The 25,097-nt window shown below is 37.1% G+C and overlaps 2 protein-coding genes across 2 annotated transcripts in view; one reads left to right on the plus strand and one right to left on the minus strand.

Moving 5' to 3' along the window:
- Positions 1-6,468: 6,468 nt before the first annotated feature.
- Positions 6,469-8,537, minus strand: LOC131380954 (basic salivary proline-rich protein 1-like). The gene has a single exon (XM_058426293.1). It carries the CDS (start codon positions 8,535-8,537, stop codon positions 7,941-7,943), a length of 597 nt encoding a protein of 198 aa, XP_058282276.1. The 3' UTR covers positions 6,469-7,940.
- Positions 8,449-25,097, plus strand: part of LRRK2 (leucine rich repeat kinase 2) — a 124,585-nt gene continuing 107,936 nt past the window's right edge. Inside the window, exons 1-6 of the mRNA XM_058426191.1 lie at positions 8,449-8,723; positions 8,996-9,081; positions 15,684-15,793; positions 19,016-19,104; positions 21,338-21,472; positions 23,861-23,995. Of these exons, the coding sequence (XP_058282174.1) occupies positions 8,573-8,723; positions 8,996-9,081; positions 15,684-15,793; positions 19,016-19,104; positions 21,338-21,472; positions 23,861-23,995 (706 nt within the window). The 5' untranslated portion in view covers positions 8,449-8,572. The remainder of the gene's footprint in view (positions 8,724-8,995; positions 9,082-15,683; positions 15,794-19,015; positions 19,105-21,337; positions 21,473-23,860; positions 23,996-25,097) is intronic.

Below are 25,097 nucleotides of genomic sequence, written 5' to 3' on the forward strand. Positions count from 1 at the left end.
CTTTCTTCAAAGTGATTTTAATGTATTAGTTTTAAGCTGATCTGCTTTTGTTGATTTTATCCTTCAATTTTTCCCCAAGATCTTATGGGGGTGAGGAGTTTCTCTCTATAGTTCCCATGTTCTGGCTGCTAATTACAACATACCTCCGTGGTGGAGGGGACTGTGTCAACGTTCTTATTGGTTTAATGTTCCTTTTCTGGTGTACAGTAAAACAAGTATGTTTTCAATTGTTTATAGCAACTTAAATTGTGTTTTAGCAGGGTTATTGCTTTTACTTGGAGAGAAACACTGATTTTATGGAAAAGGTGACAATGGTAATGTAGAGATAATAAAAAGAGGGAAGAAGTAGATTCAGAAATACTCTTCTTAAAGATACTTACAATGGGAAAAAAGTCACCTCATTAATATAAAAAAAAACACCTGAAGATTAACTTTGCCTGTAAAACAGTCATCCATTCCCATTCACAGCCCAGTGAGCATACTACATTTGGATTTCAGAGCTCACTACTGTGCAGAACTGTTCTCAGTAAGGTGGTCACTGTTACCCAATCTCAAGGGCACTTTTCAGTTCTTCCTGCTTTTGACCTTACTGGTAAACACTTCTCTTTTTAAGTACCTGCCTGTACTCCTTTTTTCTCCTCTCACCCTCTACCTGTACCTCGTGAGCCTCCTTTTACTCTTTCACATCTTAACATTCCTGAGTCTCCTCTCTTTCTTCCTTTCTAAGCATGGTGAGTCCATCAAACTCAGGACTTTCTAGGCAGTCTTCAGAAACTTTCCCTTTCTCCCCTTATAGCAATTACTATTGTATATTATAATGTAACAGTGTTGTATTGCTTCTTAATTGTTTGAGTATTTGTCTCACTAGATTGTGAGCTGCTTCAGGGTAGAGATTGGGTCTTTTGCATTCCCAACACACAGAGCAGAGTCCACAAACAATAGGTACACAACAGTTGTTGATTTAATAAATACCCTGGGAAATACTTGTTTCTATATATAAATATACTTCTTTCTATATAAATTCTTGTCAGAATTTGCCTTCTTATTAATTTCACACAGTACTCTAAACAAAGTAAAAAAATCGTATTTAATATACTCTAGAAAGATGTGTGCTCCTAATAGCAGGTTTAATTAAAATCATCCATATGATAGTAAAAAAAAAACAATCTGGATTTTTCAGAAAGTCTAGTACCAGTGGTGAAGGATATAATCCAAACATATTTTTTTCATTTGGAAAATAAGCATATTTGTGTCTTTATTTTATAATTACCTTTGGTAAGGTCATAAAACCATATTCTAAGGATATTTTAAAGTTATTGACTTGAAAAAACAATGTTTCTACAAAAAGAAATTTCAAGTTACTTTTTTCCTATAAAGAAAGGTGATAAAAAGATTCATCATTTTATTCTTGTTCTTAATATAATAGAGATTAAATACCACGCAGAGATTAAATATCATGACTAATAATTTAATTTAATCCAATAAATATTTCTTTACCTATAATATAGCCAGCAACATAAAGGCAATGATCTGTTTTGGGTGAAATAGACAATGGCTTGGTTTCAGCACCATTCTAGTTCTCTCTGATACACTTACTGTACACATGCACTTTTAAAACTTTTAAACTAGAATGTAATATTGCCATATAATTTTGGAAGACTGCTTTTCTGAGGGAACCAGGCACGAAGACTGTGGATACTCTGCTGTTACAATCTCAGAGTGACTCGGATTTGACTGTAATGAGTGATTATTTCAACTGATATGAGAATATCATACCACAGCACAGTTGTAATTTTTTTCTCTAGTTCAGAAACCAGAAAAAAAGTTATTTTTTTTTTCAGTATATATAGGGCACAGATGATAAAGGATAAGTGCAGTTTCAGCAATTAGATAGCTTATCTCTGCTTTAATGAAACTCACCTAAGAACAATAAAGTGATGGAAAAAATTTGGACTGGGAACCTGGCATCACACGGTACAGTTCTGCCTCTTAGTGATGCCTTTGGGAAGATCATTTTATTCTTTTGGTCTTCATTTCCATTCATTCAGTTATTCATCTAAGTAACAACTATTCCTCTAATGGCTCCTGTGTGCCAGGAACTGTTTTGAAGAGTTGGTATAGAACAAAATCCAGGATGTCCTCCTGGAATTTTCAGTTATCAATGAAGTACAGTTGACCCTTAAACGACACGAGATTGAACTGTGTAGCTCCACATATAAGCCTTAGATGCCTTCACTCTGTGGCTCCTCTTCCACCTTCTGTACCTCTTCTTCCACCTCTGCCACCCCTGAGAGAGCAAGACCAAGTTCTTCTCCTCCTCCTCCTCTTCTCAGCCAACTCAATGTGAAGATGATGATGATGAAGACCTTATGATGATCCCCTTTCACTTAATAAACGGTAAATATATTATTTCTTCCTTAAATTTTTCTTAATAGCATTTTTTGTCTAGCTCATTTTATTGTAAGAATACAGTATATAACACATATACAAAACTATGTTAATTAACTGTTTATGTCATTGTCTAACATGAAGCATTGTTACATGTGTGTCTTATCTACTTTCAGTAGTTTTATTAGGCATGCACTTTTTTGGGTGTTTTTGGAAAATTTGGATCAAAATTCTGGAATTTTATGATATCGTTTTCTCATATATTGTGAATAATTTGTTATTTCCTCATAAGAAACTCCCACACAAATTTCAAAGACTTCTTTAATAATTTGGTGAATGAAAAGGGTTAATTTGTTGATTTATTACTTTGAGCATCAGTGAAGTTGAAAATATGTTTAATTATGTTTATTATGAAATAAGTTAGAAACAGAATACGGGTAATAATATAATGAATACCCACGTACCCAACGACAAGCTTAAAGAAAATGAAAGTTACAGATACACTTGTAGCCTGTAAAATATCCTTCCTGGATGCATTTCTATTTTCTTTTCCCCAGAGATAACCACTAGCTAGAATTTGGTAAATATTATTCCCAAGTATAACTTTTATACTTTTATACATATATATATATATATCCCTAAAGTATATGAAACTTTGCATATTTTATAGCATTGGAGCACTGATATCATGCTATAAGTATCCCCTGCAACTTGTAAAAAGTCCAGTATTACAATTTTTTGCCCTTTAGCCACTGATATATGGAGCTCTAGTTTAATAGTTTTCACAGATTTATAAAAGTTCATTATATGAATATATTCACTTTAAGTGTTGATAGATATTCATATGGTCTACATTTTCATTATAAGCAAAAAATGATACACTGAAGATTCTTACATAAATGTCCTTATGTACATTTGAGAACTTCTCTAAGAAACAGCCTTAGAGTGAAAATGTCAGGTCATAGGATAGACACATCAGCTTTCCTAGATTTTGCCATTTGCTCTCCAAGGTGCTTGCTCTGATTTACACGCTTACCAGAACTACAAAAAGTATTCTAGTTGCTCCACATCCCAGCCAGTAGTTACTGGTATTATCCAACTTTAAGTTTGTGGTTAATTGGGTGGTTGTGAAATGGTATCTCATTATGGCTTTAATTTTTGCTTCCTTGATTACTTGTGTAATTGAGCATCTTTGGATAGGTTCATTAAGTTTATTGGCCTTTCCTCTTCTACATATTGCCATATATATATATATATAGATGTATATATATATATATATTTTTTTTTTTTTAGACATATTCTCGCCCTGTGGCCCAGGTTGGAGTGCAGTGGTGCAATCTTGGCTCACTGCAACCTGTACCTCCTGGGTTCAAGCAATTCTCCTGCCTCAACCTCCCAAGTAGCTGTGATTACAGGCATGCACCACCACAACTGGCTAATTTTTGTAGTTTTAGTAGAGACAGGGTTTCACCATGTTGGCCAGGCTGGTCTCAAACTCCTGGTCTCAAGTGATCCACCCACCTTGGCCTCCTAAAGTGCTGGGATTAAGGCATGAGCCACCGTGCCTGGCCATATTTTTTAAACTTATATAAAAACTAGGATATTTATCTTTTCATTTATAATTTGTGATAGTTCCTTTTATATATTCTTCTTATTAATTTTTAATTCTTATATGCTTTTCAAAAACCTTCCAGCTTATGGTCATCTTTTAACTTTGTCGATGGAGTCTTTTGTATAGTGTTAGATTTTAATGTCTGTAAATTTAATAATTTTTTCCTATATGAACTGTGATTTTATTTTATTTAATTTTTTTAGTTTAGAGACAGGGCTTTGCTCTGTTCCTCAAGCTGGAGTGCAGTGTCACAATTGTAGTTCACTGTAACCTATAACTCCCGGGATCAAGTGATCCCCTTGCCTCAAGCTTCCTGAGAAGTTAGGACTACTGGCATGCACTACCATACCTGGCTAATTTTTAAATATTTTGTAGAGACAAGGTCTCTGTATGTTTCCCAGGATGGTCTTAACTCTTGGCCTCAAGTAAGCCTCCCACCTTGGCTTCCCAAAGTGCTTGGATTACAGGTGTGAGCCACCATACCTGGCCTGAACTGTAATTTTTGTTTTGTTTCTTTCCCTCTTAAGGTCAGATAGTTTTCTATATTTTTTTCAAAAAAAAAAATTTTTTTTTTTTTTTGAGACGGAGTCTCACTTCTTCACTCAGGCTGGAGTGCAATGGTGCGATCTTGGCTGACTGCAACCTCTGCCTCCCGGGTTCAAGCAATTCCCCTGCCTCAGTCTCCCCAGTAGCTGGGATTACATGCACATGCCACCACAGCCGGCTAATTTGTGTATTTTTAGTAGAGACGGGGTTTCACCATGTTGGCCAGGCTGGTCTCCAACTCCTGAGCTCAAGTGATCGTCCCACCTGGGCCTCCCAAAGTGCTGGGATTACAGTCATGTGCCATTGCACCCGGCCTGTTTTCATTTTTTATACAAAAATGTTCAATCCATGTGGAATTTATTTTTGAATATGGTGTGAGGTAGGCATAATGATTTGATGCTTTTTCCACAAGCAGTGGTCTCAGATTCACTTATCAAACTGCCCTTTTTTTTCCACTGATACATAATGCAACATCTCTCATATATCATTTCCATATATGTGAAGATGCGTTTCTGGGTTTTCTATACTCTTTCATTGGTCACTTTGTATAGCTGTGTCAATAACATGCCAATTAATTTCTATAGCTTCAAAAAAATATAATGCTTCCTATACTGTACAAGTTGTGTCCTCCATCAGAACACCAGGGTAGAGACTGAAATCCAAATCCTGCTTGATATACCCAGACATAAGGCTGTGTCTACCTAGAAGGCGGGGCACTTTTTTCTAATTCATAGAAAGACTGCCTGCTGGGTAAACTATATGCTTTCAGGGCTCCCCGCTTTCATCCGAGGAGTACTTTTTACTTCTTGGGAAATTGATAGAGAAAGGCTACTACATACTCTGAATGGATGTCAATTGGACATCCAATAGGACAAGATGGCAATTCTCCCATCTTGTCCTTCTTCAGAAGTGTCTAGTCTATACTAGGCCTTTTGATCTTGCTGAAATCTATGTAAATCTTGTTGAGAATTTCACTAATCTTGCATTGTTTTTTGTTACTTTGTAGAGAATTGACATATTTTTGAATTTAATTTTCCCATTAATTAATGTGATATTAATAATTGATTCATGCCTTTTTAATGCCTTTTAACATAGTTCAATAATTTATTCATAAAGGTTTTGTAAATATTTGTTAATTTATTTTCAAGGTTTCTCTTTCATTGCCATCATACACACACACACACACAATTGCACTTTATACTTGTGCATCACTCATGTTTAGGAACACAATTTTTTTATAATGATGACATTAAAAAATACTTATTGGTCATTCAAAGTGAATTTCCTTTTGAAAACCTTAGTTTATTATTTTTTTTTCCTGGTCTGTCTGTGGCATAATACCCTCCTCCCAGTGATTTATAAGAACTTTTGAAAGTTGAAGGCAAATTGTGTTTCATCATATGTGTTTCAAATTTCTTCTTCCAGTTTGCCATTTGACTTCTAGTTTCATTATTGGGTATTTTTTCTTTGACTGCAGAAAATTTAAATTTGATGGAGTCACATATACTACCCTTATGTGATTTCTTTTTTGTTTTTATGTTTCCTTATTCAAGATTATATAACTATTAATTTATATTTTATTTTTGAAGTTATTTTTATTTAACTTTTTAATCTATTTGATGCTTGCTGTAATTAGTAATGTCAGTTTTATTTTTTTTCTTTTCAGGAAGTTAGCCAAGTTTTCTAGCACCCTTTTATTCTCCACTGAACACTGCTTCCACCATAAATTCGTGCTTTACTTCATTTTCAGGCTTGTTAACTACCTGAAGAGTTGATACATCTTGGAATTTCAGTCAATCAATTAAACATTTTTGAAAGCTAAGAGAATACTTTACCTTAGCACTGCAGTAGTTCATGGGAGAATGCTCCCAACAAATAATTCATATTTTCATACTGCCTACTCACAGTCTGGCCAATATAGAGTAGATAATAAATAGGCAATAGATGGATGAATGAATTGTGGAAATTAGGAGACATCTTTTAATTTAGATTTATTTTTCTTTGGAAGGGAGGTAGGTTTTAATTTCTTGCAAGGTTGTAATTAAGTAGAACAGGAAGGGAGAAACTAATGCAGAGGAACAGAAGGAATGCATAAGATGGAGAATGCCTAGAAATGTTTGAGACATTGATTAAGTCATCAGAAATGGAAACAAGTTTAGAAACAACTTAGAAAATAATACACTGTAGGTCTGATAAATATTGTAAGATTGGGAGTTTTTTGTTAAATTATGGAAAATTTTATATAGACAGAATAGTAGAACAGACCACATGAACCCATCTCTTATTATCTTCAACAATTATCAGTTCAAAAGTTATTATCGTTATCTCTACCTCCACACATTTCATCTTTTCCTCCTCCTCTGGATGACTTTGAAACAAATCCTAACCATTTCAACTATAAATATTTCAGCATGTCTCTGTAAAAGTTGAAGACTCTATCACAGCAAGACATAGACCCAATATCCAGGTTGAGTAGGAATTTGCTATCTTGCTAATCTAATGAATTAACAAAGTCTAGAGCATTCTTACTAAAGTGGTAGAGCATGAAGAACCTTCTACCTGGAGTTAGGAGATTTGCTGGGTTGAATTACTGGCTCTCAACTTCTCACCTCTGTGACTCCAGCAAAGCTCTTCACTTCTCAACTCCAGATCTCAATTTCCTCATTAGTGAAAGAAGGATACATAGTAGTAGTTGTATCCATTTCAGAATTGTCATCAGGATTGAAGTAACAGATGTGAAAACAAAACTAAAATTGAGAAGTAGTAACTTCCAGTCCAATCCTCTTCTTTGTAAATGACCTTGAGGACAGACACATCACCTGAAGGATAGATCATCTTTGCCTAGCCTTGTCTACAATGTTCTTGCTAGGCTTCTTTTCCTAAAAACACATTACTTAGGTACTTAACAGAACAAACAAACAAACAATCAAAAAACAAAACCAAAAAACTTTGGGGTTATAGACACCCGTACTCATAAGTATTTCTGAACACCAAGAGAAGAGAAGGTTTGCTTCTCTCACCTTTTCACCTTTCATTTCATGTACTCTGTCCTTTGTCTCAGTTCTAATAGCTCTGAGAGCTGATTACTTTTCAGGTGTCCCAAGTATCAGAACCCTGCCTAGTGCAACTCAAATTTCCAAAAGTTAATTTAGTGGCCTTTTGGTGACCAGAGCTTCAGATAACTCACAGGGAAACTGTTTATTTCCTCTCCCACTAACAGTCACAAAAAATCATAAAAAAGACAGTAGCGGGGGCAGTTTTCATGGCTAACCTCTCTCTCCATCCTTTGGGGGAAATTGCTCATCTCCCTATAGGGGGAACTCTAAAGACAATGTATTCGTCGAAGGGGCCATCTGGGCGGTGTCCTTTTTTCCCAGCGCCCTGATTTCTATTCTTAGATCTGGAGATAGGCGGCTTTCATTTTTCCTGCTCCCAGTTCCCAGACCTTCCGTGGGGCCGCAGGATTCCCGGCTGGCGGGTAGCGGAGGGTGGCCGGTCCGGCTGCGCACTGCGCGCCTCCGCTGCGGGGCTCCAGGCCTGGGGACTCGGGGGAGTCCGCTGAGTCAGTTTCTTCCTGCGCGACTCCCGGCCGCGCCGCCGCTGGAGTGGAATCTGGTCCCAGGAGGCGGCGCCCGCCCGGGGTCCGGTCTAGGCGTGCGTGGGGGCCACGGTCACGGTCATCCCGGCCAGGCCCGGCTCCAGCAGCCACACGGCCGCCGCCAGAGTTCTGCGCGGCCCGTTGCCTCGGCGGAGCCTCTGGGAGGCTCCTGAGCTCGTTTTGGGGCCTGAGTGGGGGAGGAGGAAGCCGAGCAGGAGGGCTCCGGAGAGGGAGGGCAACGCGGGGCGGGGAGCCGCCGCCTTCCTCATAAACAGGCGGGCGTGGGGGCGGATGGGGCCCGCGGGGAGCGCTGGCTGCGGGCGGTGAGCTGAGCTCGCCCCCGGGGAGCTGTGGCCGGCGCCCCTGCCGGTTCCCTGAGCCGCGGCCGTTCATGCTGGGAGGGCGGCGGGTTGGAAGCAGGGGCCACCATGGCTAGTGGCAGCTGTCAGGGGTGCGAGGAGGACGAGGAAACTCTGAAGAAGTTGATAGTCAGGCTGAACAATGTCCAGGAAGGAAAACAGATAGAAACGCTGGTCCAAATCCTGGAGGATCTGCTGGTGTTCACGTACTCCGAGCACGGTAATCACTTGAAAAGAAACTGTGCTTTTATTTTTGCAAACTTTCTCCCCCTCCTCACATTTGCAAACTTTGTCCTCCTCCCCTTGACGCTGCTTAAACCCGGACTCTTAAGGAGCCACAAACCCCCATATCCTTTCCTTAGGGCGGAAAGCAGGTGAGAATTCCAGGAAGGTCTTCACCTTTTTGACTTTTCTCCCGTTTTCAGACTGAAAAGGAAAGGGGGTGCTGTGGATTGTGACTTTGCTTCTTTTCCCCACCCACTTGTTTTCCAGCCTCCAAGTTATTTCAAGGCAAAAATATCCATGTGCCTCTGTTGATCGTCTTGGACTCCTATATGAGAGTCGCGAGTGTGCAGCAGGTAAAGGCATTGTTTTCACTTCAACTCATTCCCCCTTCTGTTTGGAAGGAGACGTTTTACTGGCAATGTTAATATAGCCGAGAGTTCTTGGTTATTCCCGAAATTTGGCTTGAGGAACCTCTGACTATGATTTTAAGATGGGAACATTGTTAAATCATTAGACAATGTAAACGGGATGAAGAGCCCCAGTACGTGTTCCCTGAGTGTCTTTAAGAGGTAACTATAAAACTAACAGTATGGATGGTGGTGGTAGAAGGAGGATAAAAATGGGTTCGGGTTTAGTCTCGTTATTGGCAAGATGAATTCATTAGTGTTTAGACCTGACTATTCCAAGAATCTTCCCAATACAGAGCATGTCCTAGATGAGAAGATTATGAATAGTTTGGAAAAGGGGAATAATTAATAGTGATAAAATGCAACTTTGTCACTGGCAAACTCTTGTAGAGTTCCTCACTTTTGAAAATTCAAAGACAGATTTCTAGCCTTTAGTTGTAGTATACCTTGTAGTATCTAAAGAAAGTGATATCTTATGAGACCCTCATAATTTGCAACTGTTGTCATATAAAATGCATGTAAAAGTGAAACTTTTACAATCTGTACCATAGGAAACCCAGAAATTTGCTATATACCTTGGATACATATTTTTTTAAGGGGGCCATTTTTTAAAATGGTAATAAGAATGATTTACAGTCAAAACAAAATTATAGGCCAAGGTGATAAGTTCCTTCTGAGCACTTAGAGATTTGGGGAACTGAAATCAGTTTTGTCATCTGCATGTTAACTCATGCAGAGAAAGAGAACTGGACTTTGAACTCCTTGGAGGTGCATTCAGAAAGCCAATGTTTCTTAATGGTTGAGAGGCTTGACAGACATAAGGCATCTCAATCTTTAAATTGGTGTGGGTCTCTCTTTATCTTGATGGTTATCTCTGTATCTAGCTGTATCTGGTCCGGGTGACCCATCTAGCTTCTTCGATATGGGGACATTTACATCTGGAAGAAATATTTTAATTTGTTTTCAACTGTGAAATATTTTCCATCTGACTATTATAGATTTTCACGCTGCTATCAAACCAAACCAAGAAAAGATGGAGGCATAATAAAGATGCTGTTCTTTTAAGACTCAAAGTCAGAATTTTGCCTGTGGAATATGAGTCACTTTTTGGGCAGTGGCCTATTGTGCTTCCTGCTCTGCACCACGTCATCCCTTCTTACTTGTCTCTGCTTTGGTGTTCAGAAGTGCCTGATTCTGGCCACCTTCATTCCCTAGACTCTGTACTTGATAGAGTCACTCCTGCTTGATAACGCTCGGGGTAGTCAGATCCTGGGTAGGCGTGTTGGTCTACAGGGTCTAGATAAGGCAGTGCTTGACTTGAGAACCCAAGAGAGCCTGGAACATACTACTTAATTCTTAATTTTAGAAATTGCTCCAGCCTGAGCATACTTGTCCGGAGTAGTTATGAGTGTCACTTAGTATTTCTGCCCAGAGGGTACCAGAGGCAAAGTATGCTGGAAAATAAGGAAGAGTCTTTTTAAAAGTAATTAATTACTTTTTTGGATATATCATAGTTGTATATATTTTTGGGATACATATGCTATTTGATACGTGTATACAATGTGTAATGTTCAAATCAGGGTAACTGGAATATCCGTCCCCTCGAACATTTTTCTTTGTGTTGGCAACGTTACAATTCCTTTCTTCTAGCTATTTTAAAATATGCAATAAATTATTAACCATAATTTCCCTGCTATACTATTAAATATTAACTTAATTGCTTGTATCTAATTATATTTTTGTACCCATTAACCACCTTCTCTTTATCCCTCCCCATCGTTTCATTCCCAGTCTCAGGTAACCACCATTCTACTCTCTGCCTCAGTGAGATCCACCTTTTCCACTCCTACATATGAGTGAGATTATGCAGTATTTTATTTCTGTACCTGTCTTATTTAATTTAATCTAATGACCTCCAGTCCCACCCATGCTGTTGCACATGACAAGATTTCATTTTTTATGACTGAATAATATTCCATTGTGTATGTATACCACATTTTCTTTTATTTTTAGTTAAGTAATTAATTTAGAGACAGGGTCTCACTCTGTTGCCCAGGCTGGAGAGCAGTGGTGTGATCAAAGCTCACTGCAGGCCTGAAATCCTGGGCTGAAGTAGTCCTCCTGCCTCAGCCTCCCAGGTAGCTAGGACTATAAGCATGTGTCACCATGCTCAGCTAATTTTTTTTTTTCCTTTTTTTACTTTTTGTAGAGATGGAGTCTTGCTATGTTGCTCAGGTTAGTTTCAAACTCCTGACCTCAAGCAATCCTCCTGCCTTGGCCTCCATATTTTCTTTGTTAATCTGTTGATAGACATATAAGATGATTCTGTGTTTTAACTATTGTGAACAGGGCTGCAATAAACATGGGAGTTCAGATATATCTTTGATATACTGATGTTCTTTTTTTTGGATATATACCCAGCAATGAGAGTGCTGGATCATATGAAAATTCTATTTTTAGTTTTTTAAGATACCTCCATACTGTTTTTCGTAATGGCTGTGCTACTTTATATTCCCATCAACAGTGTACCACCATTCCCCTTTTTCTGCATCCTCACCAGCATTTGTTATTTTTTGTCTTTTTGATAATAGCCATTCTGCCTGTGGTGAGGTAATATCTCACTGTGGTTTTGATTTGTCTCTCCCTAATGACTAGTGAAGTTTAGGATTTTTTTTCATATACTTGTTAGCCATTTGTCTGTCTTCTTTTGAGAAATGTCTATTTGGATCTTTTGTCCATTTAAAAATAAGACTTTTTTTTTTTTTTTTGCTAATTGAGTTTTTTTAGTTCTTATGTATTCTGGTTGTTAATCTTTTGTTGAATGGATATTTTGCAAATATTTTCTCCCTTTCTTTATGTTGTCTCTTCACTTTGTTAATTATTTTCTTTGTTGTGCAGAAGCTTTTTAGCTTGATGTAATCCCATTTGTCTATTTTTGTTGTTGTTGCCTGTGCTTTTGAGGTCCTACCCCAAAAATCAGTGCACACACCAATGTCCTGTAGCACTTCCCCAGTGTTTTCTTCTAGTAGTTGCACAGTTTCAGGTCTGAGATGTAAGTCTTTAATCCATTTTGAAATGATTTGTGGATATGGTGAAAGCTGTGGATCTAGTTTCCTTCTTTTGCACAGCCAATATTTGATTCTCACTGAAATCTCACTGCCCTCTTGGAAATCTTACCGGATGTTTTACTCTCATAGCGAAGTGAGAGTAAGCTGCTCACTGAGGATCAAAGAGCTTGGGACAGACCTAAGACTCAAGTCTTCTCACACCTTCAAAATCTCTTTCCATCATACAATCTACTAGCTGCTGAATTCGCAAGCTTTTTATGCAAGCTAGTAAAAAGCAAAATGGTTTGATACAAATACTGTGGCCATGCTAGGTACAATGACATCAATTTAAATTATCATTCGTCTTACCGAGGGGATGTAGAAAGGGGTCTCCTACTGACATTTTAATACTCACTTAAAAGTAGTATTTTTCCTTCAGATTTCTTTATATTATTAGTATAATCACTGTAAGTATCCTTTACTGCTTTATATGTTGAATTAGCTGGAAGTGCCAAAAGAAAAACTCTTAATGATGAATTTAAGGTGTTAAGGTAAATTTCTCCTTCATTTAATTTAATAGTAATTCTTAATTACTATTTAAAATAAAGATTAAGGTTTGTTTCTAGATGCCATTTAACATGATATTCCAGACCGTCAGTTTTATTCTCAAAGTTTGTTTCATATTTTATTAATGTTTCTTCATAAATGACAGTCTTTAGAAAATTGAAGGTTGGGCTAGGTGCTTGATAGTTTTCTTTTCCTGCCCATCATTTCACTGTGCTCCTAAATTTTACATCTCTTTATTCTCAAGGTTTCAACCTTTGAAGAAGGGGAGCAAAATAAATGAAAGTGGCTAAAATTTTTTCTTTAACCCTTAGACTCTTTCCTGTTGTGCATTAATTACATGCCTGAGTTTTTAGAATAATTATAATAAAGTAAAACTACCAATTTAATTGCATTGTAACTGTGCAAGATGGGAACCTTCTATCTTAGAAAGATAAGCTTTTAATTGAATAGATTAATGGATCAGTTGTTACCTCTGCTTTGCTGCCAGAGATTCTATTTAATCACAGAAGTTCCATGTAGTGCTGGAGAGCTCAGTTGCCTGAATCTTTCTGCAAAGCACTTACTGATACTGTTGCTTCACCAACCAAAACAAACAGGTTTTTTCTTTGAGTCAGCTTTGTAGGTATAGAGATGAGTTTGGCATCCTATGTGACTTTTTTTTTTTTTTTTTACCACCAGAAGCTGTTCAGAATGTTATTTTCTTAAATAGTTTGGAAAAAAGTCTTGATGTATTTTATGAAAGCACAAAAATAGTCAGTTTCTATGACAGCTGGATTGTCAACGTCTGTTCAGCTTACGTGGAGGAGGATGTCCTACTTAAGTAGTATAGGTAGAAATAGCTGTCAGAAATTGCTGCCTTTGAAAGCAATTTGAAATTATGTAAAAGGAAGTATGACGAAATAAAACAATTTATGTTTAATCTGGAAAAGATCCAAAAGCAATATTGTAAAGAGATCTTGAGTAATCATTTTTATCTTGCTAAAATAGCCGTTGTTTACTCCTGTAAATGAGTAAGAAACTTGTGTCATTATTCCTTATTGGATGCATATAGAGTTCTCACCTTGTCATTCAACTCCTTGCAATATTCAACTTTACTTATGCATCCAGCCTTATCCCAAAATAGCCTCTTCCCTGTAGCAGCTTCCTTATCATGTAGCAGCCTACTCTCCTCACCGCTCATCAGTTCTTATACAATCTGGCTCAAGCTCTACCTCTTCATATTATATTCTTCTCTGAGTAATTTCAACTCACACTGAGTCTTACTTTCAGTATTTCTATTACATTGGTATTTATTACACATCACACTTAGGTACTTTTCCATTAGTCTCTAGAGGGTACATATATATGCACTTTCTCTCTCTTTTTTTTTTTTTGACCATGTCAAGTATACTTCCATAGTATAATAGAAAGAATTGGAGATCCTTTACATTTAGAGAGGAGTCTGCCGTAGGAAGAATAGGTTAATTTTCATCTCTGGTTTGAAATCAGGACTTTCAATTTTTTTTTCCAGAGATAAAGAGCAACTTAGTCAAGCTGGCATCTTGTAAACAGACTGAGTGAAGATATACTTAAAATGCATCTATAATTTCATATTTTATTTTGAAATGTGAAAGAGCCTACTAGGGGTGTCTGTGAGCTCTAGACCTTATCAATTCATTCTAGAGAAATCTAGAGGGAGCCATTGAGGAGTTCTACCTCCTGTCTATATTACAGAGCTCTTTCTCTTTTTCTCCTATCAGTTGTAGATTCAATTGCTAAAAATGCCACATTTCTTGCCTCTATTATTCTAGCTTCATTACTTGGGGAGCAGCCATTCTGATAACTTACATTTTGCTACTAAAATCTCCAACTTCCCCTAATCATTATAAGCCACTTCATTTTTTCCTATAATTAAAATTTTAAATATGTGAAGGAAATTCTGTCAGGTAGATATGACTTAAAACCTACCAAGGGCCAGGTGCAGAGGCTCACGCCTGTAATCCCAGCACTTTGAGAGGCCAAGCCAGGAGGACTGCTTGAGCCCAGGAGCTTGAGACCAGCCTGGGCAACAGAGTGAGACCCCTGTCTTCACAAAAAAAAAAAAAAAAATTAGCTGGGTGTGGTGGCACATACCTATAGTCCCAGCTACTTGGGAGGCTGAAGTGGGTGGATCACCTAAGGCCAGGAGTTCTAGGCTGCAGTGATCTATGATTGTGCCATTGCACTCCAGCCTGGGTGACAGAGTGAGACCCTATCTCAAAAACAAAACCAAAACCAAAACCAAAAAAGAAAAAAAAAAACAAGAAAAAAAAAGTACTAAGGATCCGGTACAGCCATTCTTGCACTTAATAATCTTGGTACATAGTTTATTTTATTTTGCCTTATTTAGACAATTGGCATGTCTATTTTCTTCATAATTTAGAAATTATATATATTTATATATATAAATTATTATATATTATATATAATATATATAAATTAAATTATATATATATATGTATTTGAAATGGAGTCTTGCTCTGTCATCCAGGCTAGAGTGCAGTGGCGCAATCTTGGCTCACTGCAACCTCTGCCTCCCGGGTTCAAGTGATTCTCCTTCCTCAGCCTCCCAAGTAGCTGAGATTACAGGTGCCCGCCATCATGCCTGGCTACTTTCTGTATTTTTAGTAGAGACGGGGTTTCACCATCTTGGCCACGTTGATCTCGAACTCCCGGCCGAAATGTTGTATTTTTTGTATGTCTTTCTGGTGTGATTTTTGGAGAAAGGTGTATCCTAAGAATATGGCTTGCTTTTGTTTCTCGGTAAGCATTTTAGGGTATCATTTTGTTGTATAACCATTATTTACAAGTGAGATAAGCATCTATTCCACTAAGATTGAAGAGATTCATGTTTGACTGAGTATGTTCTATTAACATTCTTTAAAACATGTGAATATATGTCTTTCTTGTTTTCAGGTGGGTTGGTCACTTCTGTGCAAATTAATAGAAATCTGTCCAGGTACAATGCAAAGCTTAATGGGACCCCAGGATGTTGGAAATGATTGGGAAGTCCTTGGTGTTCACCAGTAAGTATGATAGATATGTGAAACAAACTGCCTTGAGTATTTATCTATACACATGACAACCTTCCCTTGATACATTGTATTTGCAATCCAAGGCTACTCTTGTGGAATTCTTTAAAATACAAATATTTTTCCTTGAGTCAATGATTCACATTTATAGAGAGCTTTAAACTCAGAAGTTTGATTTAGCAAACATTTAAGTTGACATGTCAGAAGTTATTATTTTAATAATATAATCATATAGTTATAAAACTGGTTAAGTTGTAGATTTTTGAAGAGTACTTTTGAATTCAAATCATGAGGAGATTTTGCCTTTTAATAATAGAACTGATACAAACCACTAGTTCTTAAAAAAATAGGAACTGAGAAAAGTTAGTTCTGTAAGTAGTAATTTGAAAGTTGATGTTCTACTGTCTTTAAATAGTACATTTATATATATTCGTATATATACAGTAAGTTTAAACTATGGCTTTCAAAAAGAGTAAGAAAGAGGAAATTACCTTTCAGCACATCTGCAGCCAAATCTTGACAATAATTTTACCAGCTATGTTTTTGCAGTTTGCAGCATAATGACTTCTTAGATGAGACTACTTCCTTAGCCATAATTAATTAAGAAAATATTTTCTCAAGAAGAAATGTATTTTCCAGGAAAATACATTTTGGATAGCTTTGTTTCTTGACAGTTAAAAAATATCTTCTAAGCTACTTGGGAGGCTGAGGCAGGAGAATCACTTGAACCTGGGAGGTGGAGGTTGCAGTGAGCAGAGGTTGCAGCGAGCTGAGATTGCACCACTGCACTCCAGCCTGGGTGACAGAGCGAGACTCTGTCTCAAAAACAGACAAACAAACAAACCTTTTGTCATTAACTTTAAATATTTTTTATACCTAATGTGGCTTTTCTTTATCACAGAAAAGGAAATTGTGAATATTCTTTGGCTTCCAATTGTATACGGTTTATGAAAATTTAATTTATGAAAAATTTTTAGGTGTTTGTACTGCTGATCAGTATCAAGTAGTGCTATAAATTTAGACAAATTAGAGCTATGTGTTTGTCCATAAGTGAACATATCTGTGCTTATACATTTTCCCCTCTTTGACATATGTGTTGCTCTTCTTGTTTTCAGTACATAAAGGGTGTGTTTTGGAAAGAGCATGTTTACGATTAATTGGAGTTCTCGTCTTCAATCTAATCTCTGTAATTCTGTGTGTCAGTTCTAAAGTATACAGCATTTGATGAGGAATTACTCAAAATATACCAGTAATTAGGAATTGTAACTTTAAGCGTCCCTTGGTTTGGTTGAGAATTTCCAGGAAGTCCAAAGATGAGCCAGTCTATAACCTCAGGGAGTGTTTGGGAAACTCATCTAGTCATATTCCTGTACAAACCACTGTTCAAGTTAAATTACATAAATGTTTATATAGGAAATTTCATTCACTCACTCACTCATTCACTCACTTTGTTCATCCAGTCATTCATCTTCCATTCGTTGAATGTTTTTGAAGCCCCTCCTCTAGGCCAGAAACCATGCAGTTGTGAAGAAGATAGACACACTGCTGTCTCCAGTGGAGTGTTATTAGATCACTCCCAGCAAAAATTGATTGATTGTAAAAATTGATTTTTTCAAGGCCTTTTCCCTCCAAAGACTTACCAGTACTGAAGAAAAATTTCTTCTGTGGTGATAAAGTCAGGAATTGTGGGAATGGTACAGGGAGAGGTAGGGGCAGGGTGATTAGGAGGAAGGCTGGCAGAGAATCGAAGACTGGCTTCATTCAGGTCCTCCAACTGCCAAATGGAGATTATGCAACGTTTCTTGAATACATACAAAGCTCTAGATGTGGCCAGCTCAGTCTTCTCCCAACAATGTAAAGCCAAACAATGCTGTGCAAGAATAGACTAGAGATTATATTTTGGGATTAATAACATAGGGATTGAAATCTTATCTTGAACTAACTAAACATTTGAACTAACTAAACATTATTGATATGCTAAGTTCACTTTTTTTTTTTTTAAACAGAGTCTTGCTCTGTCGCCAGGCTGGAGTGCAGTGGTGTGATCTCGGCTCACTGTAACCTCTGCCTCCCGGGTTCAAGTGATTCTCCTGCCTCAGCCTCTCAAGTAGCTGGGACTGCAGGAGTACGCCACCACGCCCAGCTAATTTTTGTATTTTTAGTAGAGACAGGGTTTCATCTTGTTGGCCAAGATGGTCTTGATCTATTGACCTCACGATCTCCCCGCCTTGGCATCCCAAAGTACTCAGATTACAGGCGTGAGCCACCGCTACTGGCCCACTTTTTAATACATCATTAATTTCTCTTTTAAAAACAGTAGCAATCAATAATTTAAATATTCAAATTAATTCTTAATTTTTATACACTAACATCTTTATTATAGCTCTCTATATTTTAATATATCAACATGTCTAAGATAATTTATAAATTTACATCATATATAAAAATGGGTTTGCTTTCGATGTATATAAGGCTTCATGATATTTTGAATATGGAATTGGGTGAAAATAGTGAATCTGAATATTTGAATTTGAATATTTATTGGAAAATAAGTAGTGCTTTTAACTTTTTAAATGAGACACATGATAGTTCCCTGTTGATTTTTTTTTTACCTTTATTAAAGTATAGTTGACAATTAAAAATTGTTTATGTTTAAGGTATACAATTGATGATTTGATATATGTGTACATTGTGAAATATTCACCACAATCAAGCTAATTAAAATTCCCTGTTAGTTTTTATAAGCCTAGTTCAGGTTTGTAGAAAGAAACAAACACACATGGCCAGGCACGGTGGCTCACACCTATAATCCCAGACTTTGGGAGGCCGAGGCAGGAGGATCACTTGAGCCCAGAAGTTTAGATCAGCTTAGGCAACATAGCAAACCCTGTCTCTCCAAAAAAGAATGAAAAAATTAGCCTGGTGTGGCAGCATGTACCTGTATCCCTAGCAACTCAGGAGGCTGAGGCAGGAGGATTGCTCACTTGAGCCCGGGAGTTTGAGGTTTCAGTGAGCTATGATTGCACCATTGCATTCCAGCCTGGGTGACACAGCAAGACCCTGTCTCTAAAAGCAGACAACAAAAACACATGAGCTTCACTGTAGGGAATTAAATACAGTGACAGTAACAAAAAATAGGTGAGCAAAAAAATGTAAATAAGCAAACTTCTGAGTATGATATTTCATTCTTATCTTGATTTCTGTTTTTAACTCCAGATTGATTCTTAAAATGCTAACAGTTCATAATGCCAGTGTAAACTTGTCAGTGATTGGACTGAAGACCTTAGATCTCCTCCTAACTTCAGGTAATATGTGTATATGTTTTTCGTGTTGATTCAAATTAAAAAGAAATTGATACCATTAACTAAATGTGTGTGTTTTTTTTTAAAGATCAGGATTAGGGTAGCTTGATTTAAATGTCCTAAAATTGCATCTGTTTTTAGACCTAGTGATGGGACAGCCATAATGTAATCTAAATATCAGTTATTTCCAAAATTCTTTCTGTTTCCATCTCTTCTCCTTATCCCTTTTCTCTATACTTCGGCTCTCAGAAATCTCATTCAATACCTTGGTTTTAAACATTACCTTATATATTATCCCCAAATCTCTGTTCGTAGTCCAGTGTTTGCTCCCCAAATCTGGACCCACATCTCATATTCCCCCTAGATTAGTGGTCATTCATGCCCTTGCCATTATTACTTCTTTCTACATATACATCTTTAATAAATTTTCTATAATATATGTTCTGGAGCATGCCATAGTAGTTGCATTTTGAAAATACATAGCATTACTTCTTGAGTATTTGCTAGATGCCAGGCTTCACAAGTAAAATGCTTCACATGCTTTTAAACACCTAAACCTGAAAACACCCCTTGAGATAGGGATTTTATCTCAGTTTTCTAAGTGAGAAACACTGAAGTGCAGAGAAGTTGCTTTGGCCACTAAGAGGTAGAAACAGGGTCTGATTCTCCATGTCAGGTTCCTTCCCTGAGAAAACTTAGGCCTGGAAGATAACGGACCTGAAAACAAAAAATCTTGAAATGATGCAACAGTTGTGGGCACTGCTGTGCTGGACACTGGCTATTATATAAGGTTCCGAGAAGAAAGGCTCCTCACAGGGGGCTAATCTTGAAGGGCTGGGAGGAGTTTCCTTCCATGTAGGGGAGGGCTTTTTAGGTTGAGAGAAGTATGGGTGCAGAGGCCTGGGAGGATAGCATGAGAGAGGCTGGACATGTGATTGGGAAGGTTTGAATTGTCCTCATCAGTCCTGCTAAGAGATATAAAGACCATGCTGGAGAAAGAGGAAGATGAGAGTATGAGGGAAAAACAAGAAGGTACTCAACATTTCACTACAGCTTTTTATGACCATGTTGTATGGCATGCTCTAACAGTCTTAACCATGATTTAATTTAACCTCACCCTTGGGAGGCATTTTTTTTTTTTTGACAGAGATTCATCCTCCATTTGGCGATGGACAGGAAGATGAGGGTTTATTAACATGAAAAATATCCCAACACTGGAATATATTAAAGTTAGCCTCATACAGTACTACTACTCCTATTCCAGTATTATTATTTTTATTGACAGAATAGATGCTGTTTGTGTTATGTTTTAGATTATGATAGGAGATATTTGGTATAGTAAAAGGCAAGAGTATGACATGGAGTTAGTCCAAGTACAAAGAGATACCAAAAAAAAACTTCAGTGAGGGGCAGAGTTTAGCATATTTGGAGTGAAGACAATGTGTGGAAGGAAAGGGGCTGATAGATACATGTACTATTGTCATTTGTGTGAAGGGTCTTGTTTTTCATACTAAGGATGATGAGAAGATCTTAGTAGATTCCAGCAAGAGATTTGCAAGACCACATTTGTGTTTTAGAAATATAATGCAATAAACTAGTTGGGTAGAAATTGGGGCCTGTAGAGCAATTAAGCAACTGTTTTTGCATTCTAGATGAGAATGCCAAACACAATAGGAATGAAGATGCCTTGTTCAAAAGGAGTTTTGTTCAAAAGGAATCTTCAAGATGTGTAGGAGATATACTTAAAGGACTTAGTAATGAATTGATTTGTTGTTTGGATAGAGAATGAGTAGAGAAAGGAGGGTGGAAGAAGGAAGATGACTCAGGAGTTTCTCTTGGGTAGCTATTGGATTATGGTGTGATTGATGAAGACAGGGAACAGGAGTAGGCCAGGTTTGGGGTACCTGTGGAATATTCAGATGTTGTCTAAAAGGCATAAGAATGTATTTCAGATGTTTGGGGCAAGTTGTCTAGGCTAGAAGTACTGATTGAGACTCATAAAATTATAGTAAAGTGAACTGGGAGTTTATCTCATTTATAAAGATCTAGGGCTTGATAAGTCTAACATCTAGGGCAGTTAGGTGGTTTATCAGTAAACAAACAAACAAACAAACAAGAAAACCATGGGTCTACAAACCATTCACAGTCTTCATGTAAAAATTAATTCATGTAAAAATTAACACGTTAAATGTTAAAGCAGCTCTTTACTCAGAGCATATTATTCTCTTTAAAATAGGTAAAATCACCTTGCTGATATTGGATGAAGAAAGTGATATTTTCATGTTAATTTTTGATGCCATGCACTCATTTCCAGCCAATGATGAAGTCCAGAAACTTGGATGCAAAGCTTTATGTGTGCTGTTTGAGAGAGGTATTTTAAAATGTCAAATTCCTTAAAGTATATATAAGAAAAAAAGGCTTATACTGGGAAAAGTAGAACACAGTTATAACAAGAAGAAGGTTTCTAAAATCCTACTATTTATTAAGAAGTGGGAGTTATCTGTCAAGGGTGAGGAATGGGGTTAATTCAGAAGTATTGCTTGTTTTGTTGGAGTGAATTTCATTCATGGGTTATAAATCATGCCACTGGAGTAGACTTTCTTCAATTGCTTAACAAGGCATAAGGTTTACTTTGAAAACTGGATGTGTGGGTGTTATGAAAGAAAAAATAAAACTGTGAAGCCAAGCATAGGTTACATCGGGATTATGATGTTGAGTCATCACCAGAAATCTTAGAAATTGCTAAAGGCCCTGCATAAAGAGCCTGGAGGTTTACAAAGTGTCCTTCAGGAGAAAGACTAATATGCATTTCATAGCCTGGCCCTGAGATTGATAACTGAGATTATTATGTAATTTTAGAGTTGGTTGGAGTCCTTGTTTAGTCTTTCCATTGACCTTAGGAGGAAGTGGGTCACAGCAGTGAAGTGAGCATTCTGCCTGAGGACACAGAGCTTGTGACAGTACAGTTCAATTAGCAATTATTTTGAGAGCCCTTTTTGTATCATTATGAGAGCCAACTGTGCTAGGGGTTTAGATAAGAATGATTTATGTGGGCCCTGTGTCAGTTATCAGTTTACCAGTCTAATTTCTTGCAGTTCCCAGAATGGGATAGATCACCTGATAACTGTTGAATTCCCTGTCTCCTCCCAGGATTATAAACAGCTTATAGATAATTATAATACACAAGAGTAAACAAAATGGATGAGAAAATGGGTGAAGGGACAATAATATAAAGCTAGATTAAGTTTACTGTGTTCTTAAGGTCCTGCATATTTATAAAGGGGTGGGCCAGAAATTTGTCTGTTTGCTTCCTATCTGACAAAGAGAAGAGGTAAATATCGGTGGTTACAAAGTTCCTTAAGATAAAAGTAAACCTATTATTCAGAAGAAGCAATTGGTCTCATGGGAGATCTGAGAACCATCTTCCTATGGGTTTTCCTGGATGAGACAATAAAGGACACACATTTTGCAAGGAATACAAAGTGTACTGCAGTGAGGGTGACTCTGTCAAAAGTCAGAACAGCATGGGCCTGGTACCCGGCTTTTTGATAATCATACACCATGAAGTAGAAGATAGTTTACAGCGAGTACGGAATTCCTTCAGGCTGTCATGTATAAATGTTCTATCTTGCAACTAAGCTTTTGATGACAATTAGGATACAGTTTGAGGTTCTATTGTCCTTCAGGGTCTGTAATCTTCTGTGTGGAAGTTTAGGGGCACATTCTTCTTCCTGGAAGGAGGGCTAACATCACTTTATCACCATCGTTGTTTAGTCCATCTAAGACACTGGAGGTAGACCATGGAATGTTACAAAGAAGAATGTTACTCAATAGAAAAACCGTCAGTGCTGAGACGGTTATGACTATAAATGTAGAGTAGAAAAATTTCTGATTTTTCCAGGAGTATCAAGTTCTCCAGGACTCAGGGGCAACTGTAAAGTTAATTTTCAAAATTTGAAAGTGTACTGTGGAAACTAGACCATAAAGTGAGAAAGTTCCATGATATTCTTCACTTGTTAGGAAAACTTAACTGATTTCCCATTATATTATAGGGACACTCTGGCATAAAATTTAAAAAAATTAATGTTGATCACTTAGAGTGCTGTGTTTTCTAACATATTTCTGGCGCCATTCTCAAGCTAGATAAACTATAATTTTATGCATGGTTTTGAGGTTGTTGCCCAATAACAATGACTCCAAATGGAACTTACCGGCTTGATCAAATGACTTTAATTGTGAAAATTAATGATTTATATTTTTACTGTCTGATGGAAAACTACTAAGATAGAGTATTTCAAAGTTTGATTACTTGCCATTTGCTCAAGTTGATAACTCTTGAACTGAAACATTTAGCCAAGCTGCCCTTCAGCAGCCTACCATTAATGCCTCCCTTTTAAATATTGCCATATGTGCAGTTCCAGTTGGCCATCTTTATTAGTCACTGTCAGTTTTCTCTAGAATTTCCCAAATGAAATTGTAAATAATTTTGTTTTTCCGAGAACTGCTTGCTGACTAGCACTTTTACATTTCAAAACATGGAGTACCTAACATAGGCCAAAACAAAATTATTTTAATCTCCGTAGCTTGTTTTCTCATTATAACATTCTTCGGAAGGGCTGTTTCACAGAAATATATTTTTTATTTAAGGAGATTACACTTGATGTATCTCACACAACTATCATGAATATTGTAATTTTTGAATAATTAAACTTTTATATCATCTTTAGGCTTATTCAGTATTTTGTCTTTCATTTTTTAGTCTCAGAGGAGCAACTGATTGAATTTGTTGAGAACAAAGATTATATGATATTGTTAAGTGCATTAACAAATTTTAAAGATGAAGAGGAAATTGTGCTTCATGTGCTGCATTGTTTACATTCCCTAGCGATTCCTTGTAAGTAGCATTTAAATGTTATTTATTTTTTGTATCTGAAAAATTACAATATATCTCTTTCTGAGTATATTTTAACAATATTTTTATTATTTAGAAACTTGTGGATGCTCAACCCATTCATTCATTTATTCATTTAATTAATTTACATTCACTGACGTTATACTGAAGTTGGCTGTGGGCTTGGTGCCAGAGAAACGTTTAATCATGGAAAATAACAAATGTGTTCCTTACCTTTTCAGAGCTTGTAGTACAATGGGGGACACAGATAAGTACAGAGGTGATTACAGTGGAGGAAGTGATGGCAGATGGCAAAAGTACCTAGAGTTAGGAGAACAAATAGGAAGTGAGGCAATGTCTCTTAGCAAAGATTTAATAAGTAGAGCTTCCTGTGCACGAAGGTGTGAGCTGAAGTGAGAATGCAGGCAAAGTGGCCCAGGCAGTGGGCATGGTTAATGTAAAGATGCTGGAGCAAGAGAGAGCAGACTGCCTTCAAGAAGACAAAAGTAGCTCAGTTAAGGTGTGGGGTTATGAGTGTGCGTGCATGCATGCTTGTGTGCCACTGTGCATGCACATCCCCAAATATCCTATCCGTTTGTGTTTCATTGACAGAGGCAAGGGAGAGCTTGATAAGAGGCAGTGAATGAGGCCAGAGACATGGAGTGGAGAGCATGAAGGGCCTAAAAAGTCACATGAAGGAGTTGAAATTTTATTGTGACTCTTGATTAGCATTTTAATGATGCTTTGAAATTTAGCCACATTTTTCACCAAAAATATTAATCGGAAGAAATTAATTTGATGTATATGCTACCAATGATTGCTATTAAGCTAAAATAATGGTTCATATTCTGTTTCGTTTTGTGTTAATGGTTCATATTCTGTTTTGTTTTGTAAGTGCCCATTAACACTTTGTATTTCATGTATTCCTTGTGTGGGTTTCTGCAGGATATACATACGCATTTATCTAGTGATATTTTCATCCTCACACGTGAAGTTTTGAGGATTAGAGTTAAACAATGTAGAGTAGTACCTGGTATGTAATAAGTGTTATAAAATCACTGACGGGACTGTTAGGCAATATGTATTTTATATGTGTGTGGTATAC

This window comes from Hylobates moloch, unplaced genomic scaffold (genome assembly GCF_009828535.3).
Source record: "Hylobates moloch isolate HMO894 unplaced genomic scaffold, HMol_V3 SCAFFOLD_13, whole genome shotgun sequence".
NCBI lineage: Eukaryota > Metazoa > Chordata > Mammalia > Primates > Hylobatidae > Hylobates > Hylobates moloch.

What these genes read in the sequence shown, in the direction of transcription:
- LOC131380954 (XM_058426293.1), bottom strand. Translation starts at nt 8,537, where the DNA reads ATGAACGGCCGCGGCTCAGGGAACCGGCAGGGGCGCCGGCCACAGCTC.